The sequence below is a fragment of the Vigna unguiculata genome, chromosome 3 (assembly GCF_004118075.2).
Source record: "Vigna unguiculata cultivar IT97K-499-35 chromosome 3, ASM411807v1, whole genome shotgun sequence".
Taxonomy (NCBI): domain Eukaryota; kingdom Viridiplantae; phylum Streptophyta; class Magnoliopsida; order Fabales; family Fabaceae; genus Vigna; species Vigna unguiculata.
Window position 1 is genome coordinate 52,482,307 of NC_040281.1, and position 16,688 is coordinate 52,498,994.

Sequence of the window (16,688 nt, forward strand, 5' to 3'; positions counted from 1 at the left end):
AAAGGAACGCGTCTTTAGTTCAGACGCTTTCTTTCTGAATTAACGATGACGTAGGACTTCTCCTCATTCCGAGCATTCGTATCGTCATAGACGAATTGCATTTCCCTTAATTCTTCACATATATATTCATTTATTTATTTATTTGTATTTCGTTGTTCATAAGAAAGATGTGATTGCTAGCTACAACTAGACGTGCAACACATCAAAAACCGAGAAAAATTAAAGGTTAGATAAAGTTAGAGATGAGTGTATAGAGTTACGGACAAGGAACATTGAAAGCAAGAAGTACAAGATGTAGAAAATTCAATGGAAAAGGATTTCTGGTCAAGAATTTAGACTTTTTGTTCTTGAGTCTTGATTCGGCAACACTAGTTTCATCTTATAATTCATTCGGGAATTCTGATTTCTTATTCATACTTTTGCATCTGTGTGTCCATATATATTCTTTGCCAGACATCATCACTACAAATCTACACCAAAAGGAAGTAAACAAACTGTGTAAATTAAAAGGGATATTGCTGGGAAACCCTAGCTAGTCCCAGCAAATAGGTGCATCATTATTTTACCCAGAATATGGGTACAGTGACAAAGTCGCAAAGAGTTCATTGACTCTTCTCAGAACTATGATTGCCGGAACGAAAGAAAACTAATCATTATTACTTGCAAGAATCATTAAATATTACTGAAGAGCAATATGAGTTTCTGCACTAACACTTTTAGGAAGGGAAAAAGTTGAAACATGTGTATGGTACCCAAGCCTTTGATTTTGATCTAGACAAAGTTTATCAATAACAATAAGTAAGAACACTTGCACACTTAGGAGGACAGAAGGAAGATGGTGATAAAGCAAACTAACAGAATCCTTCTGCGAATCAAACTAAAAATTGGTATGAAATTGGAAAGGAAAGGAAAGAAAAGAAAAGAAAAAGCTACTTAACAAGTAACATGGAATTAATATAGTTAAAGAGAAAGCAAAACAGTAAATGGATCGGACCGAGACGCTTGATTCCCCAGGAGTGTGAGTGGTTGGATCGTGGCAGCAAAAGCTAGACCCTTCTCACGACTCAACATGTATATAAGTTGGCTGAAGCTAGGTAGGAGCGAAAGTAGGGTTTTGTGAGCGAAGCAGCAGCATGTTTGGATGTTCCTTGATTGTGTTGTTGTTGTGTGTGGTGCTTGTGATGGTGAAGGTGAAGGTGAAGGTGGTGATGATCAGGAGCAAAAGGTTGGTGGATGATGATGATGATGATGATGTTTCTGATAAAGGAAGGGTTGAGGGGGTAATGATGATGGTTATGGAGGGTCAGAGAGAGGGGGAAGGAGGGTGAGGGCATGATGATTGCTGTTGGGTGAGGGCGTTGAAAGGTTGAAGAAAAATCCAAGGTAGTTCGTGCCATCCCTCTGAGAAAGAGAAAGAGAAAGAGACTACTTCATATCTCTCTATTCTCTCTCCTTTTTGTATTGTGGCAACTAAGAAAGAAAAACAATTATCACGGAAAACCGTAGTGCCAACTTTTTTATGCCCTCCAGCTCTTGTTCGCCAGGAAAAGGAAACATGACCCCATTTCATGTTTTTTTTTTCTCTTTTATTTCCTATATATATATATATATATATACTTTTTTTTTATAGAAATTAGATTAATTATAATTATATGTTATAATATTATGATTATGGAAAAATGTATTGGGTGGTTGGAATAGTATTATTATTTCCATGGATGTGGTTGTGTTGACTGGTAGCTAGTGAGATGAGGGTTTAAGATTGTTTATAATATGGAGGACAATTATTAAATTGAAAAGCAGTAAAAGGCTGTTTGTGACTGTATATGAAGTGGATGAATATATTGAAATGGTTATGAGATGAGCTTTATAGGGTTTAGTTAAAGATGGAATTTGGCAGATCAGAGAGACATATATACCAGCCATGGGAATAAAGAATGACAAAGTCATGAAAAGAATGAGGGTGGCAGGGTTTGAGGGAATATAAGTGTAAAAAAATGTTAAGAGGAGGAAGACATGATACTAAGTACAACATAGAAATAGAATATGTGGTGTTGTGAATGTAATGGTTGTTCTGGTGCAAAAGCCAAGTTATGGGGACAAAAATGTTAGTTACTGTGCACATAAGGCAATAATGCTCCCGGCATTCTGAAGCTTGGAAACAATAATTCATTGTTTACAGAGATAGAGAAAAAGATTCCCAGATAAGCATATTTTGAATGTTTGTCCAGTACCATATACCTGGTCTCATGATACTTCTTGATTCTCGCACCACTCCACAGTCTGATATATATGTGTGTAAAACATCTTTTACATAATTCTTTTTGTTTTTATATTGTCCTTTCCTTTCTTGCTTTTTCAACATTTTTTGCCGCACGCCCCTTCCAAATTCCTCCTATGTTTTTTTTTTACCTCAAAACCTATCCTATCTAATTTCCTTTTTTGGGTCCCCTCCCCCAAGTAACAACTAATTCATGTCCCTTGCTCCACTTCTAGAATCTCTTTGATTAATTTCTTAATTATTTTTCTGTGAATTCGCTTGACCCATCATCATCCATTATGCTTGTATCAACTCTAATGTGTTTGTTTGGATGCTGTTTTGAGCATATGTAGAGGAGAAAAGTAGTTTTCGAAAATAACCCATCTAAACCTTCGCTTATGACTTTATGTTTGACTCAGATAAAGTCGCGCATTAGCCAGCCTTTTCTTCCACTTTCCCCTCTCATGAATGGAGGAAAATGTGGCAAACCAAATTAGTTTGGTGGGAAAGTAAAACTCGAGAATAAAAGCGGAATTCTTTTCAGAGATTCAAATCTTTTTGTCACAAAACATAGTCTAAGCCTAAAGATATAAAGTGCACAGTGTGCCATGTTCCCTTTGTCCTTAATTTCTTATGCAAAGGTTAATTAGTTGGACCGCCACTGCAGAAGCAACCACTCCATGTTTTTTACTGCTCAAGAGTGAAGAAGACTCTATAATTTCATGGATATTGGGATAACAGAAAACTCCTTTCTATGCTTCTCATTTTTCAAGATCTAAGACTTTGTGTGGTTATAACATTTCTACTACGGGTCATCAAAAAGTAAACTGCAGAAATCAAAAAATTCTTTTATTTCAAAGGAAATGTAACCGAGGAAGAGTATATTTGTCTTCAGATTTTTGCTGAGGATATTGATACATTTTACGTTATATATATGTGAAAAACCTTTATCTTTTAGAAGAAAAAAAAAATTCATGAAGATTCATTATGAAAGAAATACATATATTTTTTTAAATTACTTGATGCCAACACCTATTAGATCAATGGTATATTCGTTCAAAAAAATTGTAGATATAACCCTCAGTATGAATTTGATTCTTGTATGTTTGACCATTCAATACTGCATATTTTGATTTTCTCGTTCTGTTATCTGATACACTTTTTGAAACATTTCAAAGAAGGAATCATGGAAGAACTTGAAAAACGCATCAAAGCACAATAGGAGTGACTTAACTGAGCATTAGAGGAGTAGCCTACATATTCTTCTCTGACACATTCGGCTTATTTTATACCGAAATATATGTTAAATTGGGACCAAAATAGTAAAGTAAATAGGTTCCACCACATACATGGATATCCAAAAGTTTCAAAACTCACATTGTAAATTTACTTTTAATTAATTTTTATTATAAAGGTGATTTATAATTATAAATTAAAAATAAATAAAATATTTGTGAGGACAACTATCCTATAACCTTTTTAGGTAGATCTATCATTGTTGGTTCTCACATGTTTACATATCATTGCATAAATATGTAGACATCTAAACTTGTTGGTTGTCAATGGTGAATTCAATATTTTTCATTGACTAGCAATCTCTTACGTAAATATGAGACATTCTAATAAAAATACAAAATGTAATTATTTCGGTAATATTTTTTTTTTCAAATCTCCAAGCGCGTTATATAGAACATACTAAAACTTGTGGAATGATACCCCATGCCATTCCTAAAATATATAGGTTCCATAAACATTATAATATCTAGGTTTCAATAAAAATAAAGATCAAAATTAACAAAATTATATTAGCACTAATGAAGAAAATATATATATATATATATATATATATATATATATATATATATATATATATATATATATATATATATATATATATATAAATAACGATATAAAGAAGGCAAGATAGATCGAATGACCATTAAAGAGAAAAGATACTAAAGAAGGTGCAAAGCACCGTGGGGAAGGAGATAAGACTTGTTTAAAAAGAATAAATTGAATATAATGATAAACTTTAACGTGGATAAATTATGTTTTCAAAAAAATTTATTAAAAAAACTTTGTAAGCACTAGAAAATTGTATGAAATGATGATATTTTAAACTAATATTTTCTAAAATAAAAATATCACAATTTAAGAATTTAAAAAATCAAATACATATAAGAAAAAAAAATACAAATATTTTTATATTAATTTGTATCAATATGAACTTTTAACCAATTAGTCAAATTTCGTTATACTTTAAGTTCAATCTAAGGTCACTCATGGCTTGCAATAATAGTATTATATTTCCTAGCTTTTACAACATGATATAAGTATGCTTTTATAAAACATCTTCAAATTTTTATGTTACATAAGTGATGATACTATAAGAAAATATATAATTATTGATGGAAAGAAATCACCGGTAATAATAAAAATATATCAATAATTTAAGTTTATCAACAAATTATTTGCGACTAAAAATTTGTGGATAAAGCGGTCGTCAATAGATCTATTGATAATTATTGACAGCAACAAAATTATCAGTAAATATTTATTGGTTATTATCTATCAGTAATCATTGATAGATTTTTATCGTAGCTAAAATTCGTTAGTAAATATCTTGATTGTGTCTTCTTCTTTCTCACTCTCTTTATTTTTTTCATTCTTTTATTCTCCTTCCTCCTCTCCTCCTTCTCCACCTCAACTACTACCATGCCCTCAACTGTTGTCATCACCACCATCACCATGTTGGTCACCTCCTCCTCCTCTTTTTCATCCTTTTCTTGTTTTTCTCTTCTTCTTTTCACCTTTGTTTCTATTAACAAATTTCATCATATTTGACAGAAAAATCTCATTTTACTAACAAATTTATCAACATAAAAAAGTTGAGAAACAAATACATTTCCAATGAACCTATCCATTAATAATACAAATTCTAATTTACTAATAGATTTTAACAACAAATTTTGTTGTCCTATTTATTATATCCACAATTTTTTAATCATATTTTATTATTCTTTTTCTTTATGCTTGAATCTCCAAAGCTTGATTTCTCTTGTTTACTTTTGGCATTAATTGTTAGAAGTGAGTTTTAAGTTTAACTCAACTCCACAAAACTGACTTGTAAGGTAAGATTTGCACCCCACTTATATATTATGAATTGGTCTTATCTTTAGTTGATGTAAGACTTCCAACATCCATTAATTCTTATAACATGAACAACAATTTATTTTAGTTTTTCTTGTTTATGAAAAGATTTAACTAAGACATATATATTTTGATGTGATCTTAATTCTGTGTTTTCTTAGTTTATTTCAATTTATTATAAATAATAAACTCATATATGATGTAACAAAAATGTGAATAATTAAAATAAGATTATTATCATGTGTATATTGTATTTTAATAAACCCGAATAAGTATAGTATCATTGACTGAAGGCTTTGTAATTCACTCGACCTGTGCTCTTTCACTAGATAAGGCAGTGTTCTTTGTTATATCTCCTGTGTTTACAACTTGAGGGACAATATTAGATGACATTTTAAGAAATACTTAATTGTTTTACATGAAACTTCAAAAGAGATATTCAGTGTAGATCATCTACTCCTCTCCTTTTCCTATCTACTTATTTTCCTTAAGCAGTGCACTTATAGACTGTTCATAGTTCATAATTGTTTTTTGGTTCTAATATAGGTGAATTTATCTTAATTAAGATGAAAACTAATAATTATTTGCACTAATCAAAATTAACCTTAATAACCCACTCTACTATTTAATATAGCACTTAAAACCTGATATAAGTTTTTACTTTAAGTGGATGACATATGTTCTTACTTTAAGTGAATGAATCCTACAATTTATCTAATCTGTGTTAATTAACTTTTGTTTTTTCTTGACTTTGTTAACCACCCATCCGCTGTCTCCTTTTTGTTAGAGAAAATAATTGAACATCAAGTTTTGCACTTTGGGTACTTGAAGTCTCCTACTTGCTAGACTAAGCTGCGATGTTGCTTCCTTTTTCATTTTTCTTAAATATGAAACTTTTTCAAGTAAAAGTTTCAATATTTTTATCGAAGTTCCTCCACTTAATTTTTTATTTATTCAAGGGCATGACTCGTGATATTGTATCACTCCACAATGCCCTAAGTCATAGCAATTGTTACACCCAACATTGCTACAAGTCAGTCGAATTGAACGAGTAAGAGTAATTTTACAGTAACACTATACCAAAATAAACAATAAAGGGGTGCAGAGGAAAACAGAGTCTGCAAATAGAACTTGTAGAAATTTGTTTGGGTTTGGGCTTTTAACTTCAATGTAAACCCAAGACAACTTAGCAACATAAATTGTAAAGTGCCGGAACGAAAAAGCGCTCGGGAGGAAATGCTGCTGGGAAGTAACTTACAGTTTTCTCGGTGGACTTTCTTCAAACACCTTCCGACACGAAAATTCAAAATAACAACACTGTGTCAGAACAAATCCGTAGCCACTCTCTGCCACTTCGAAACGCTAACCTCCCACCAGAAACATCAGATTCATCTCTACGTCGACACTCTTCTTCAATGGAACAAGGTATTCAATATCTCTCACTCGTATACAACACAACTCACACTCTCCCTCACTCTCCCTGAACACTTGCACATCGTAATTGCAATTTCAGCGCATGAATCTCACTGCTGTTAGAGAGGTGAATGATGTGATGGAAAGGCACGTGGAGGACTCCCTCGCGATTTTGCCTCCGCTCAGCGATTGTTACCGCTCGCACTGCGGCTCTTCTTGCGATAAGTTGAGTCTCGTCGATGTTGGAAGTGGCGCTGGCCTTCCAGGAGTAGTTTTGGCCATAGCTCGCCCAGGTTTGTTCTTATGTGATGTATTCAATATCTGGATTGTGTCATTGCTCAGTGGAGTTCGTCGTGATGTGTGATTCAATGGAATAGAGTGGGATGTAACGCTGATGGAGTCTATGAACAAGAGATGCGTCTTCTTGGAGCACGTCGTTGGTGTTATCGGTTCCTCAAACGTTAAAATTGTAAGAGGAAGAGCAGAGGTAAAATATACTCCTGATCTTCTTATAACTAATTCCATCTGAATATTTCTAATTTTTTGTTGTCTAAATGCTTCTTTTTATGCTATTTTTAATTGTTTTCCTTAGAGTATTACATTTCTTTTTTGCTGAGGGTCTGGCAAAAGCCCCAGAACCACACTTATTTATCAATCGTATGATTAAGTACATCATCATCTTCCATAAAGGAGTAATGTGCACAATGAGGAATAACATAAAAAGACAACTTTCTCTAGTAAGCAATAAAACATGTTTCTCAAGGAAGTCAGCGAAATGGTTAGCTTACCTTTGAATATGCACAAATAAACAATTCTGAAACGTATCCCTCAATTTTCCACTCTCACCCAATAGCTGAAAGAATCGACATTCCAAGTCTCAACCAGAATTCACCAATCTAATTATTTCAAGACAGTCAGACTTCACAATTATATTCTGCAGACCCTTACTATGGGCTATTAACAAACCATGAAATCAGGCTAAAGAACTGAACAAAGAGAAAGCCCACGAGAAAATGCTTGAACAGAAGCACAATTATTGCAGCAGATGGGATCATGGCACCATCACAAAGGGGACATAATCAATATTGGTGCTACATTTATTTATTGGTGTTAGAAAGGAACCACTGAGAGAATAACCAAACACGATTTTCCATGGTTATATTATTAAAGCAATCACTATGGATATTATTAACCTGAATTAACATGGAACACGTTTCTTAAAATGAAACCCTTCCAATTCTCAAAGATCTTTACATTGCTGTTATGTTTTGTTTTACTTTTTGGCATCTAACTTGTGATAATCTCAGTATACCTTCTACTGCCTGAAAATATGTCTTGTTGTGTGCATAGGGCAGAATTTAGGGCAGAATCCTTGCTTCAGAGAGCAATTTGATGTAGCAGTGGCCAGGGCAGTTGCAGAAATGAGAATATTGGGTAAATTGAGCACTTCCTAATTTAGTTCGTTGAATTGACACTTAGCGATCTGTAACTACTTTAGTGTTTGCTTTCTATTTTTCATTTCCAGCTGAATACTGTCTTCCTTTGGTTCGTGTTGGTGGGTTGTTTATAGCTGCCAAGGGTCATGATCCTAAGGTATATGTAACAGCTATTAAACAATTATTTTTCCAATTCATACATAATGCGTTTAATATGCCCTGGTCGATTGCTTTATTTAATATTACTGTCACTGGTATTGATAATGATTAATGTCCATAAGCATTGAAGCTTACACCTGCTCAGGGGATTACAATTGAGTGCTAATATTGAAGGAGAATTTACGGACCTTGTGCTGAAATATAGGAGGAGTTCACATCTCAAACAAGTATTATATACATGCATTCTCTAGTTTGAATTCATTTTTAGGGTGTAATGCTGATTTGATAATGCCCTTAGAGGATATATACGTGTCAATAGTGTAGGAGTTACGTAAAGTTTTTTATTATTAATATTTCGAAAAAAATTTATCAAATTCTTCTAGACAGTTTGCCTGGTGCTGGAATAGATTATTGAAAAAAAGAGAACGTGGAGGCTATTTTCACCGTCTTAAATAATTTGATTTGACTATTGACCATTTAGTTTGTTTTTATTCCTCTTTCCCTAGATAAACATTCAACTAAATCATTCATCGCAATGACTCTGACAAGTGATTGTGCTGGCCAAATTCTTTTAGTAATTTGTCAATGCATGATTGGCTGATAATGTAAATATCAAATCAAGCTGAGTTATTCTGTGGCTTTACTATTAATGTCCCATGGACTTCTGAAGTTGTGAATCATCTATTTCCCACATAATGAATTTGGATAGGATGAAATTAAGAAAGCTGAAAGTGCCATCCAGAAGGTGGGTGCATCTCTATTGCAAGTTTGCTCAGGTACACGGCTTTAAACTCCGCTCTTGCGATATAAACTCTTGTGTCGAGTTAAAAAATTTCGAACATGTTTATATTCTTGGTGGAATATAGGGAATTTATGTTCTGAAATGAAGTAGAGAGATTGATAGTTTCCTAGTCCAACAGCGCTAAGCTGCTAACCAACACGTAAATATATTAGTTTAATAACTAGCTTAAAGGGGCAAACCAAATTTATGGATTTGATACCCCTTCCAACTCCCTTTTTAGTTGAGTTCTTTTTGGAGCTTAGCATGTAATGATTCTACAAAATGGTAGGGAGCTTAAGGTCAATGTGGAGTGGCCATGGTTGCCGATGCTCTAGTGACTTGTAGAGGAGAAAACTTCACGAGAACTTGGGGTAAATTGCCATTTTTCTTGGCAAGCGTTCTTAGGCCCTGACAAGTTTTCTAGCATCGTTGCTGGGAAATTATAATGCCAATTTTAATTAATTATTTTTTAATTTAACAGTTCTGTATAAATGTTTATAGACTGTAAACTTTAGAAATTCTTGTTATCATTTCTAACCGTGCAGTTCTACAATTTGTATGCGAAAAACACTCTAGCTGAACCTTATCTCTTTGATCCTGGAATAGACAACCAGGAGAAATCATGCAAAACCATGGAATTAGAAGCTATAATTGTAGCAGACAAATACATCAACTTCAAACTCAAAAACAACCGATGGTGGACCTTGGACATGCAAGTCAACAATAAAACCCGCCTAGAAGAACTCTGGGTGATCATGCCATGCAACAAAGGGCCTAAACACTTCTCTAACATTGTTGCTCTTCCCACTACAAAGACAATGGAGATGTAGCCAACTTTCCTAAGCTTAACCGATGATTCTCTATTTATCGGAGTTAAGAAGTAGATTTTAAACCCAATTCAACCTTACAAAACCGGTATGTAAGTTTTCTCTTAAGAGTCGTGTGATCCTTCTTTGGATCCGATGCGTGTTTGAGAACAACTATCTTCTATCATTCTATAGTACAACGAAAACGAGGAGTCTCCGAATAGAAATGGAGGGGTCAAAAAGTAAGTGGACTCCTCATAAGCTTTATGCTTTAAATAGTCAAAGTCAGGGCCCATGTGGGGCAGGCCCATGTCAGGCTACTCCCTATACTCCTCCGCATCAGGCTACTCAGGGCCCATGTGGGGCAGGCCCATGTCAGGCTACTCCCTATACTCCTCCGCATCAGGCTACTCAATTGATGGCCACACAGACTTTTTTGACCTGTTCCATTTGACCCCTCCATTACTATTCAGAGATTAGTGGACGAGAGACTTCCAACACACTCCTCACTTTAAGGCATATACATGTTGAGCAGCCTGATAGTGGGTGGAACAATAGACCTAACAAATATCAAACTTTGCTAGAATAGATTTTAATCCATGACTCAATGAAGAAGTTGACTTTAAACTTAACTCAACCCACAAAATTGGCTTATAAGGTGGAGTTTGCATTCACTTATATTTTGTAGATTGGCCTAATCATTAGTCGATGTGGGACTTCCAACACACACCTCTCACACTGAGGTATATACATCTCGTATGTAGGATTAGACATTAATGGGTGGTCAAATAGTGACCTAATAGAGGGTGAAACAACAAATTCGACAAATACAAATCTCATTAGGATAGGCTCTAATTTATGACTCTGATATCATGTTAAGAAATGCACTTTAAACCTAACTCAATCCACAAAACCGACTTGTAAGGTTAGGTTTGCACCCAATTATATATTGTAAATTGGTCTTATGACTAATCGACGTGAGATTTCCAATTATCGGAATGCACTATGAGGATCCATACACACACTTGTCGACATTCCAAGAGTTGTGTGGAACCATGAGAATTCTACAAGGAGAATAAGTTGTGTTTCTTCAATTTTTTTTCCATTTTCTCTAACTGAGAAAGTTAAAGGATGGTTACAATCTCATCCAAATTATGTCTTAAGTTATGGAGTGTTGTAGAAGAAAAATTCTTGAATAGATTCTTTCCACCTACCAAATACATCCCTGTCAAATTAAAAATCTCTACCTTTAGGAAAGGTATTGATGAACCATTTTATGAAGCTTGAGAGCAGTTCAAATCCTTTAAAAAATTTCTCAAGTCATGGAAGTCATTGATTTGAAGATGTGTCTCAGCTAGGTATATTTTGCATAAGTTTGAGGTTTGAAACAAAGATGATACTAGATGCAGCAACAAGTGGAGCCATAATGACTGTAGATGTTGAGCAAGTCACTAAAACAGAATTATTGATACCTTTGCCTCAAGATTCCATCAAGCCCAACATAATAGGCGTACAACTTAAAGGGGAGGGCTTGATCTTACTGCATGTGATGCTAACTTAGCATAAGATAGGATTTTGACTCAGTAAATCAAACCTCTAACCAAACTTCCTCCTTAACTACTTGTTGTCCATGTTGATTCCAACTCTTAGCAACAAAATCTGATGTGATTTTTGTTGAGGGAATCTTCCTAAGGGTTATTGTGCTAACAATTCTAAGGAAGAGGAAGTAAATTATAAGGGAGGAGCAACAATGCTAGAAGCGTATGGGCCCCTTGTCAAATTGTCACATGGCATAGACACCCAAAATTCTTCTAGGTGGGTTTTGTTGTTTAACCTTCATGTTGAGGGGCCGTCATTTGTCATTTTGAGTTGGAGATTGATATTTTTGTCTGCTGCAATTCTAGTTTTTGTTTCCTTGCATCTGAACATTTTTTTCTCGTTGTCTTTTCTATTTTAGAGTCGGAGAGTAAATGCTCAATTAAAGTTTTGTTTCACATAAAAGTTGTACTAGAATTGCAAGTTTAGAGCTGGTGACAAGAATTTACAATTCATAAACTTTTATACAAAAGAAAACTATTAAATACAAAATATACAAATTAATAAAATTGGAACCATAATTCCCTGTTAAAACATTGCAAAACTATCATTAAATTTTTATTTTTCATTTAAGCATAAGTCAATTTGTTATAAAACTTGACGATAATTTTGGGTGGTGCAATTGTATCGATGTAAAGCAGATGCAAACAGCTAAAATTTTGGGTAGTTCATTTGAAAATTCCAAAACATACATACCTTTGGCCATCATGAGGATTCAAGACTTTTACGAGCCCCTTAAATCAATCATTAGTAGCATTAGATACTATATTATTTCTTATTATAATTTTGTCAAGACATATATCTATGCAAACCTGATGAGGTTTTGTTTCTTTAAATTGAATGTACATCGCCATTATGATGTTTTTTCTTGACTTTCGAAACGTCTGAGTAGATCCTTAAATTAGCTCTCTCAAGATTGCATGATTTGGACGTGTCAGGCCCTTAATTTTTTAAAAGCGTTGTTTTTTTAGAAAGGTAAAAATTAACATCAGATTTTTAAAATCTCGTGACTAAAATGCCTGACGTAAAGTCTACCATAAAATTATATAAATATAATTTCATGTAAATGATAGTTTTGAAAAAATATTTTATTCTATCCAAATGTTGTACTGTTTGTCACTAATAGAGGGTGATATCATGTTACCCAAGGCAATGTTTTACATGAAGTCAATACCGTGTAATATTTTTTATTTGTTAGGATTTATACATATTACTCTAGCATCTCTAACCATAAAACCAAAAAACGATTTTAAAGCATATTTTTGTGGGTTCTACAGATTGTCACCTAGATGCCAAGAGTTTTATTATTTTTCTTCAGTATTATTAAGAACTCATTTGAAGCTTTTCCTGTCTTGTTTCCTTCTTCTCTTTATCACCTCTCTCGTTATTACCCCTTTCATAGTCTTCTAGAGTTCTTGGTGAAAAACTTTTCCTCTATTCCCACCATAATTGACCAAATAATTCAACCAAGAATCCAGATATAAAGATGGTCTAACGCATTCTCTAAGTGCGTATTACACGACCCCTAAATCATAATATTTACTTATTAGATTGTAAAAGAAAAGATTGCATATTAGGAGATTCACCTACATGGCCTTAAGGGTATGGTCTTTCTTCATATTTCCAGAAATAGTCAATTGTGGGTATGCCCTTGTATTATTGATCTTTTTACCTTTTTCTTTGGGTGCATGTATCGTTGATTCTATCGGAAGTGTTGCATTTCATTTCAATATATTTGTCTCGTACCTGGATTATGAGTAGCTTGTAGAAGTAACTTTACACTGATGTTATCAATTCCAGTGGAATCGCAAAGCCCATATGGTCAGCGAACTGCTGTCATATGTTCAAAGGATCGTCCTACCCCATTGAAATATCCCCGTGATCCAGGTACACCAGCTAAAGAACCATTGTAGCTAAACTGATGCTAATTCTGTTGGCTGTGTTTTGTTATTTTTATTAGCCAATCCCATCACTCTTTGAACCAACGAGAATCATTTAAATTTGCTACCAAGAGGGGCTTGTAGTATACAACAGTTTATATATATAAGGTGCTTCCAGTGTTAGATTTTCAGTTCATAAAGAACAAGTTTAGTGATAAAATTTAGAGCAAGAAAACTCATTATATATTTTATTCATAGGTCAATGATATATACATATATACTCATAGTCAAAATATCATTCTTAAAAATGTCCATAAAATAATGTTCATATGTCTATATGTTTATAAATAGGATAAAAATATATCTTCTAATTAATCATAATATCTCAACGTAATATCTCAATAATATTTTCATAATATATCAATACTTAGTTTCTGGGACGCCGTTTGGAATATGCTACAATACCTGCATTTACATCGTTTTGCCTATGTATATAAATATAAGGTTAAATTACTCTTTTGGTCCCTCTATTTGTCATGAAATTTTAGTTTGGTCCTCAAGTTTTTCGTTGTCTCAATTTGGTCCTTATTTTCTTAAAAATGACTCAATTTGACCCTGACCGTTAATTTTGACCGGACAGTGTTAAAGTCAATGTCACGTGTCAATTTTGGGTTTTTGTTTTATTTTTTTTTAAATTTTTTTAAATTTTTTTTTAAATTTTTTATTTTTGACACGTGTCACTTCACAATTGTGACATGTGTCAAAGTGACTCAATTTGGTCCGTTTTTAGTTTTAATTTAGTCCCAATTTTTGTAAAAATGAAGCAATATTGTCCTTTCTTAAATTGACACTAAATTTACTTTTTTATAAATTTTATGGTGATATTACTAAAATTAACATTTTTATTAAATATTTTTATAAATATTTTAAATTAACTTTAAATTCTACACAAAACATTGGACTTTGATTTTGTTTTGAACTTGAAATTTAGTTCCTAAACTTATGTGTGACAAGTTATTTGATTTTTAATCTTTACTAAGTTTGTATAATATGATACACTTGATGTCTTTATATATGATGACAAAATTGTTAATTTTTGAAATTAAGTCTGGGGTTTAACTTTGTTTAATAATAAAACTAAAAAAATTTATTTAAAAATATTTCTACAAATATTTAATAAAAACGTCAATTTTATTAAGAATAGGTTTAATTATGCCTTTGGTCCCTATTTTGGAGTCAAAATCTCAAAATGATACCTAAATTTTTAAAAGTCTCAAAATAATCCCCTTTTTTGTTAAAATCTTTCATGTTTGTCTTTTCCGTTAAGTCAATGTTGACACCGTTAGAGGGAGTGCCACGTGTTAGTTCCTCGATTTTTTGAATTTTTTTATTATTTTTTTGAATTTTTTTATTTTTAATTTATTTTTTGAATTTTTTTAAAAAAATCAAAAAAAATGCCACATGTCAAGCTGTCATCGTGCCACGTGGTAGTGACAGAGTGACGTGGTAGTGATAGTGACATGTGTCAGTGTTATGCCAGGTGTCATTTCCTTAGTCTCAATTTGGTCCTTTTGTTTTAATTTGTCTCAATTTAGTCCCAATTTTTTGTAAAAATTAGCAATTTTGTCCCTCTCCAAATTGAAATCAAATTTAATTTCTATATAAATGTACACAAATATTTCCATCAAAATTGATATTTCAAATAAATATTTTTAACCAAATTAAGTTCATTTAATTAATATTTTGCATTGAACTTTATTTAAAATGGTTTAAAAGTTGTTAATAGAAAATAATGTTAATAGAAAAAAATTCATAAATTAACTAGTTCATGTAACAATAAAACACATATAAATTTAAAATTTAAAAACAATTTTAAGTAAAGTTGAATGTGAAACATAATTTTAAATAAACTTAACTATGTTAAAAATATATAATAAAAATATCAATTTAATAAAAATATCAAATTTAATAAAAATATTTGTATAACATTTATATAAAATTAAATTTGATTTCAATTTAGAGAGAGACAAAATTGTTAATTTTTACAAAAATTGGGACTAAATTGAGACAAATTAAAATAAAGGGACCAAATTGAGACTAAGGAAATGACACCTGGCATAATATTGACACATGTCACTGCCACGTGACACGAAAACAACTTGATACGTGGCAATTTTTTGATTTTTAAAAAATAAAATAAAATAAAAAAATTTAAAAAATCGAGGAACTGACATGTAGTACTCTCTATAACGGTGTCAACCTTGACTTAACGGAAAAAGCAAACGTGACACATTTTAACAAAAACGGGGACTATTTTGAAACTTTTAAAAATTTGGGTACCATTTTGATATTTTGACTCCAAAATGGGGACCGAAGGCATAATTAAACCTTAAGAATATCATCATAAGTTGTATACAAAGATTAAATTGAGTCTCAATCTAAGGAGGAATAATATTGCTTCATTTTTTACAAAAATTGGGATTAAATTGAAACTAAAAACAAATATAGGAACAAAATTGAGTTACTTTGACGTGGCACAACTGAGAAGTGATACATGTCAAAAAAAAATTAATTTAAAAAATAATAATAAAAAAAATATTTAAAAAATCAAAAATTGACACATGGCATTGATTTTAAGGTCAAAGTTAACGGTGATGATCCAATTGAGTCATTTTTAAGAAAATGAGGACCAAATAAGAAAAAACTTGATGACCAAACTAAAATTTCACGACAAATAAAGAGACAAAAAAAAGTAATTTAACCTAGATATAACAACACAGAAATTGCAAGCTGTCTTTATCTTCATCACCTCGCGTGTCATGTATTCATTACACATTTGCTCCATGATTGGAATCTGGAGGCAAATGGTTTGTGCACATACATTTTCTAAACATTTATACTACTAAACACCATAACTATGACGATGATTTGTATATGACACGTATAGATGTCTACGTCTGCAACGAACCCATTCAGTTTAGAAATGTGATTGTTTTAGTTTGTAGCATTCCTACTTCCAAAATTTTGTCTCATGTTTAATCAAGACGCAAGAGATTCAGAAAACGATAAGTTGGAAATCCAGGCATTGGAAAAATGACTGCTACGGTGTTACCTGATACTTTAACCCCTTCTGGTTTAAATGGGAAAAAAACCTTAAAAAATCTAATAAACAAATAATTGATGACTCTGGATTGAGACCTTGTTCTT

At 32.4% G+C, this 16,688-nt stretch overlaps 1 protein-coding gene across 4 annotated transcripts; it reads left to right on the plus strand.

Annotated features, from left to right (window-relative positions):
* Positions 1–6,597: 6,597 nt before the first annotated feature.
* On the plus strand, positions 6,598–13,675 carry LOC114175835 (ribosomal RNA small subunit methyltransferase G). Of its 4 annotated transcripts, none has more exons than XM_028060652.1 (7): positions 6,600–6,835; positions 6,924–7,116; positions 7,201–7,310; positions 8,179–8,257; positions 8,322–8,416; positions 9,128–9,194; positions 13,402–13,675. In XM_028060652.1, exons 1-7 carry the CDS (start codon positions 6,647–6,649, stop codon positions 13,512–13,514), a joined length of 846 nt encoding a protein of 281 aa, XP_027916453.1. In that variant the 5' UTR covers positions 6,600–6,646; the 3' UTR covers positions 13,515–13,675. The 4 variants fall into 4 exon arrangements, with proteins under 4 accessions (XP_027916455.1, XP_027916453.1, XP_027916456.1 ...); XM_028060653.1 differs by having other exon boundaries at positions 6,602–6,835; positions 8,349–8,416; XM_028060654.1 differs by lacking the exon at positions 9,128–9,194 and having other exon boundaries at positions 6,598–6,835.
* Positions 13,676–16,688: the final 3,013 nt, after the last annotated feature.

What these genes read in the sequence shown, in the direction of transcription:
- LOC114175835 (XM_028060652.1), top strand. Translation starts at nt 6,647, where the DNA reads ATGCTGCTGGGAAGTAACTTACAGTTTTCTCGGTGGACTTTCTTCAAA. An exon ending in CTCTTCTTCAATGGAACAAG is followed by an intron (nt 6,836 to 6,923) that starts GTATTCAATATC and finishes TTGCAATTTCAG; the next exon opens with CGCATGAATCTCACTGCTGT. An exon ending in TCTATTGCAAGTTTGCTCAG is followed by an intron (nt 9,195 to 13,401) that starts GTACACGGCTTT and finishes TATCAATTCCAG; the next exon opens with TGGAATCGCAAAGCCCATAT.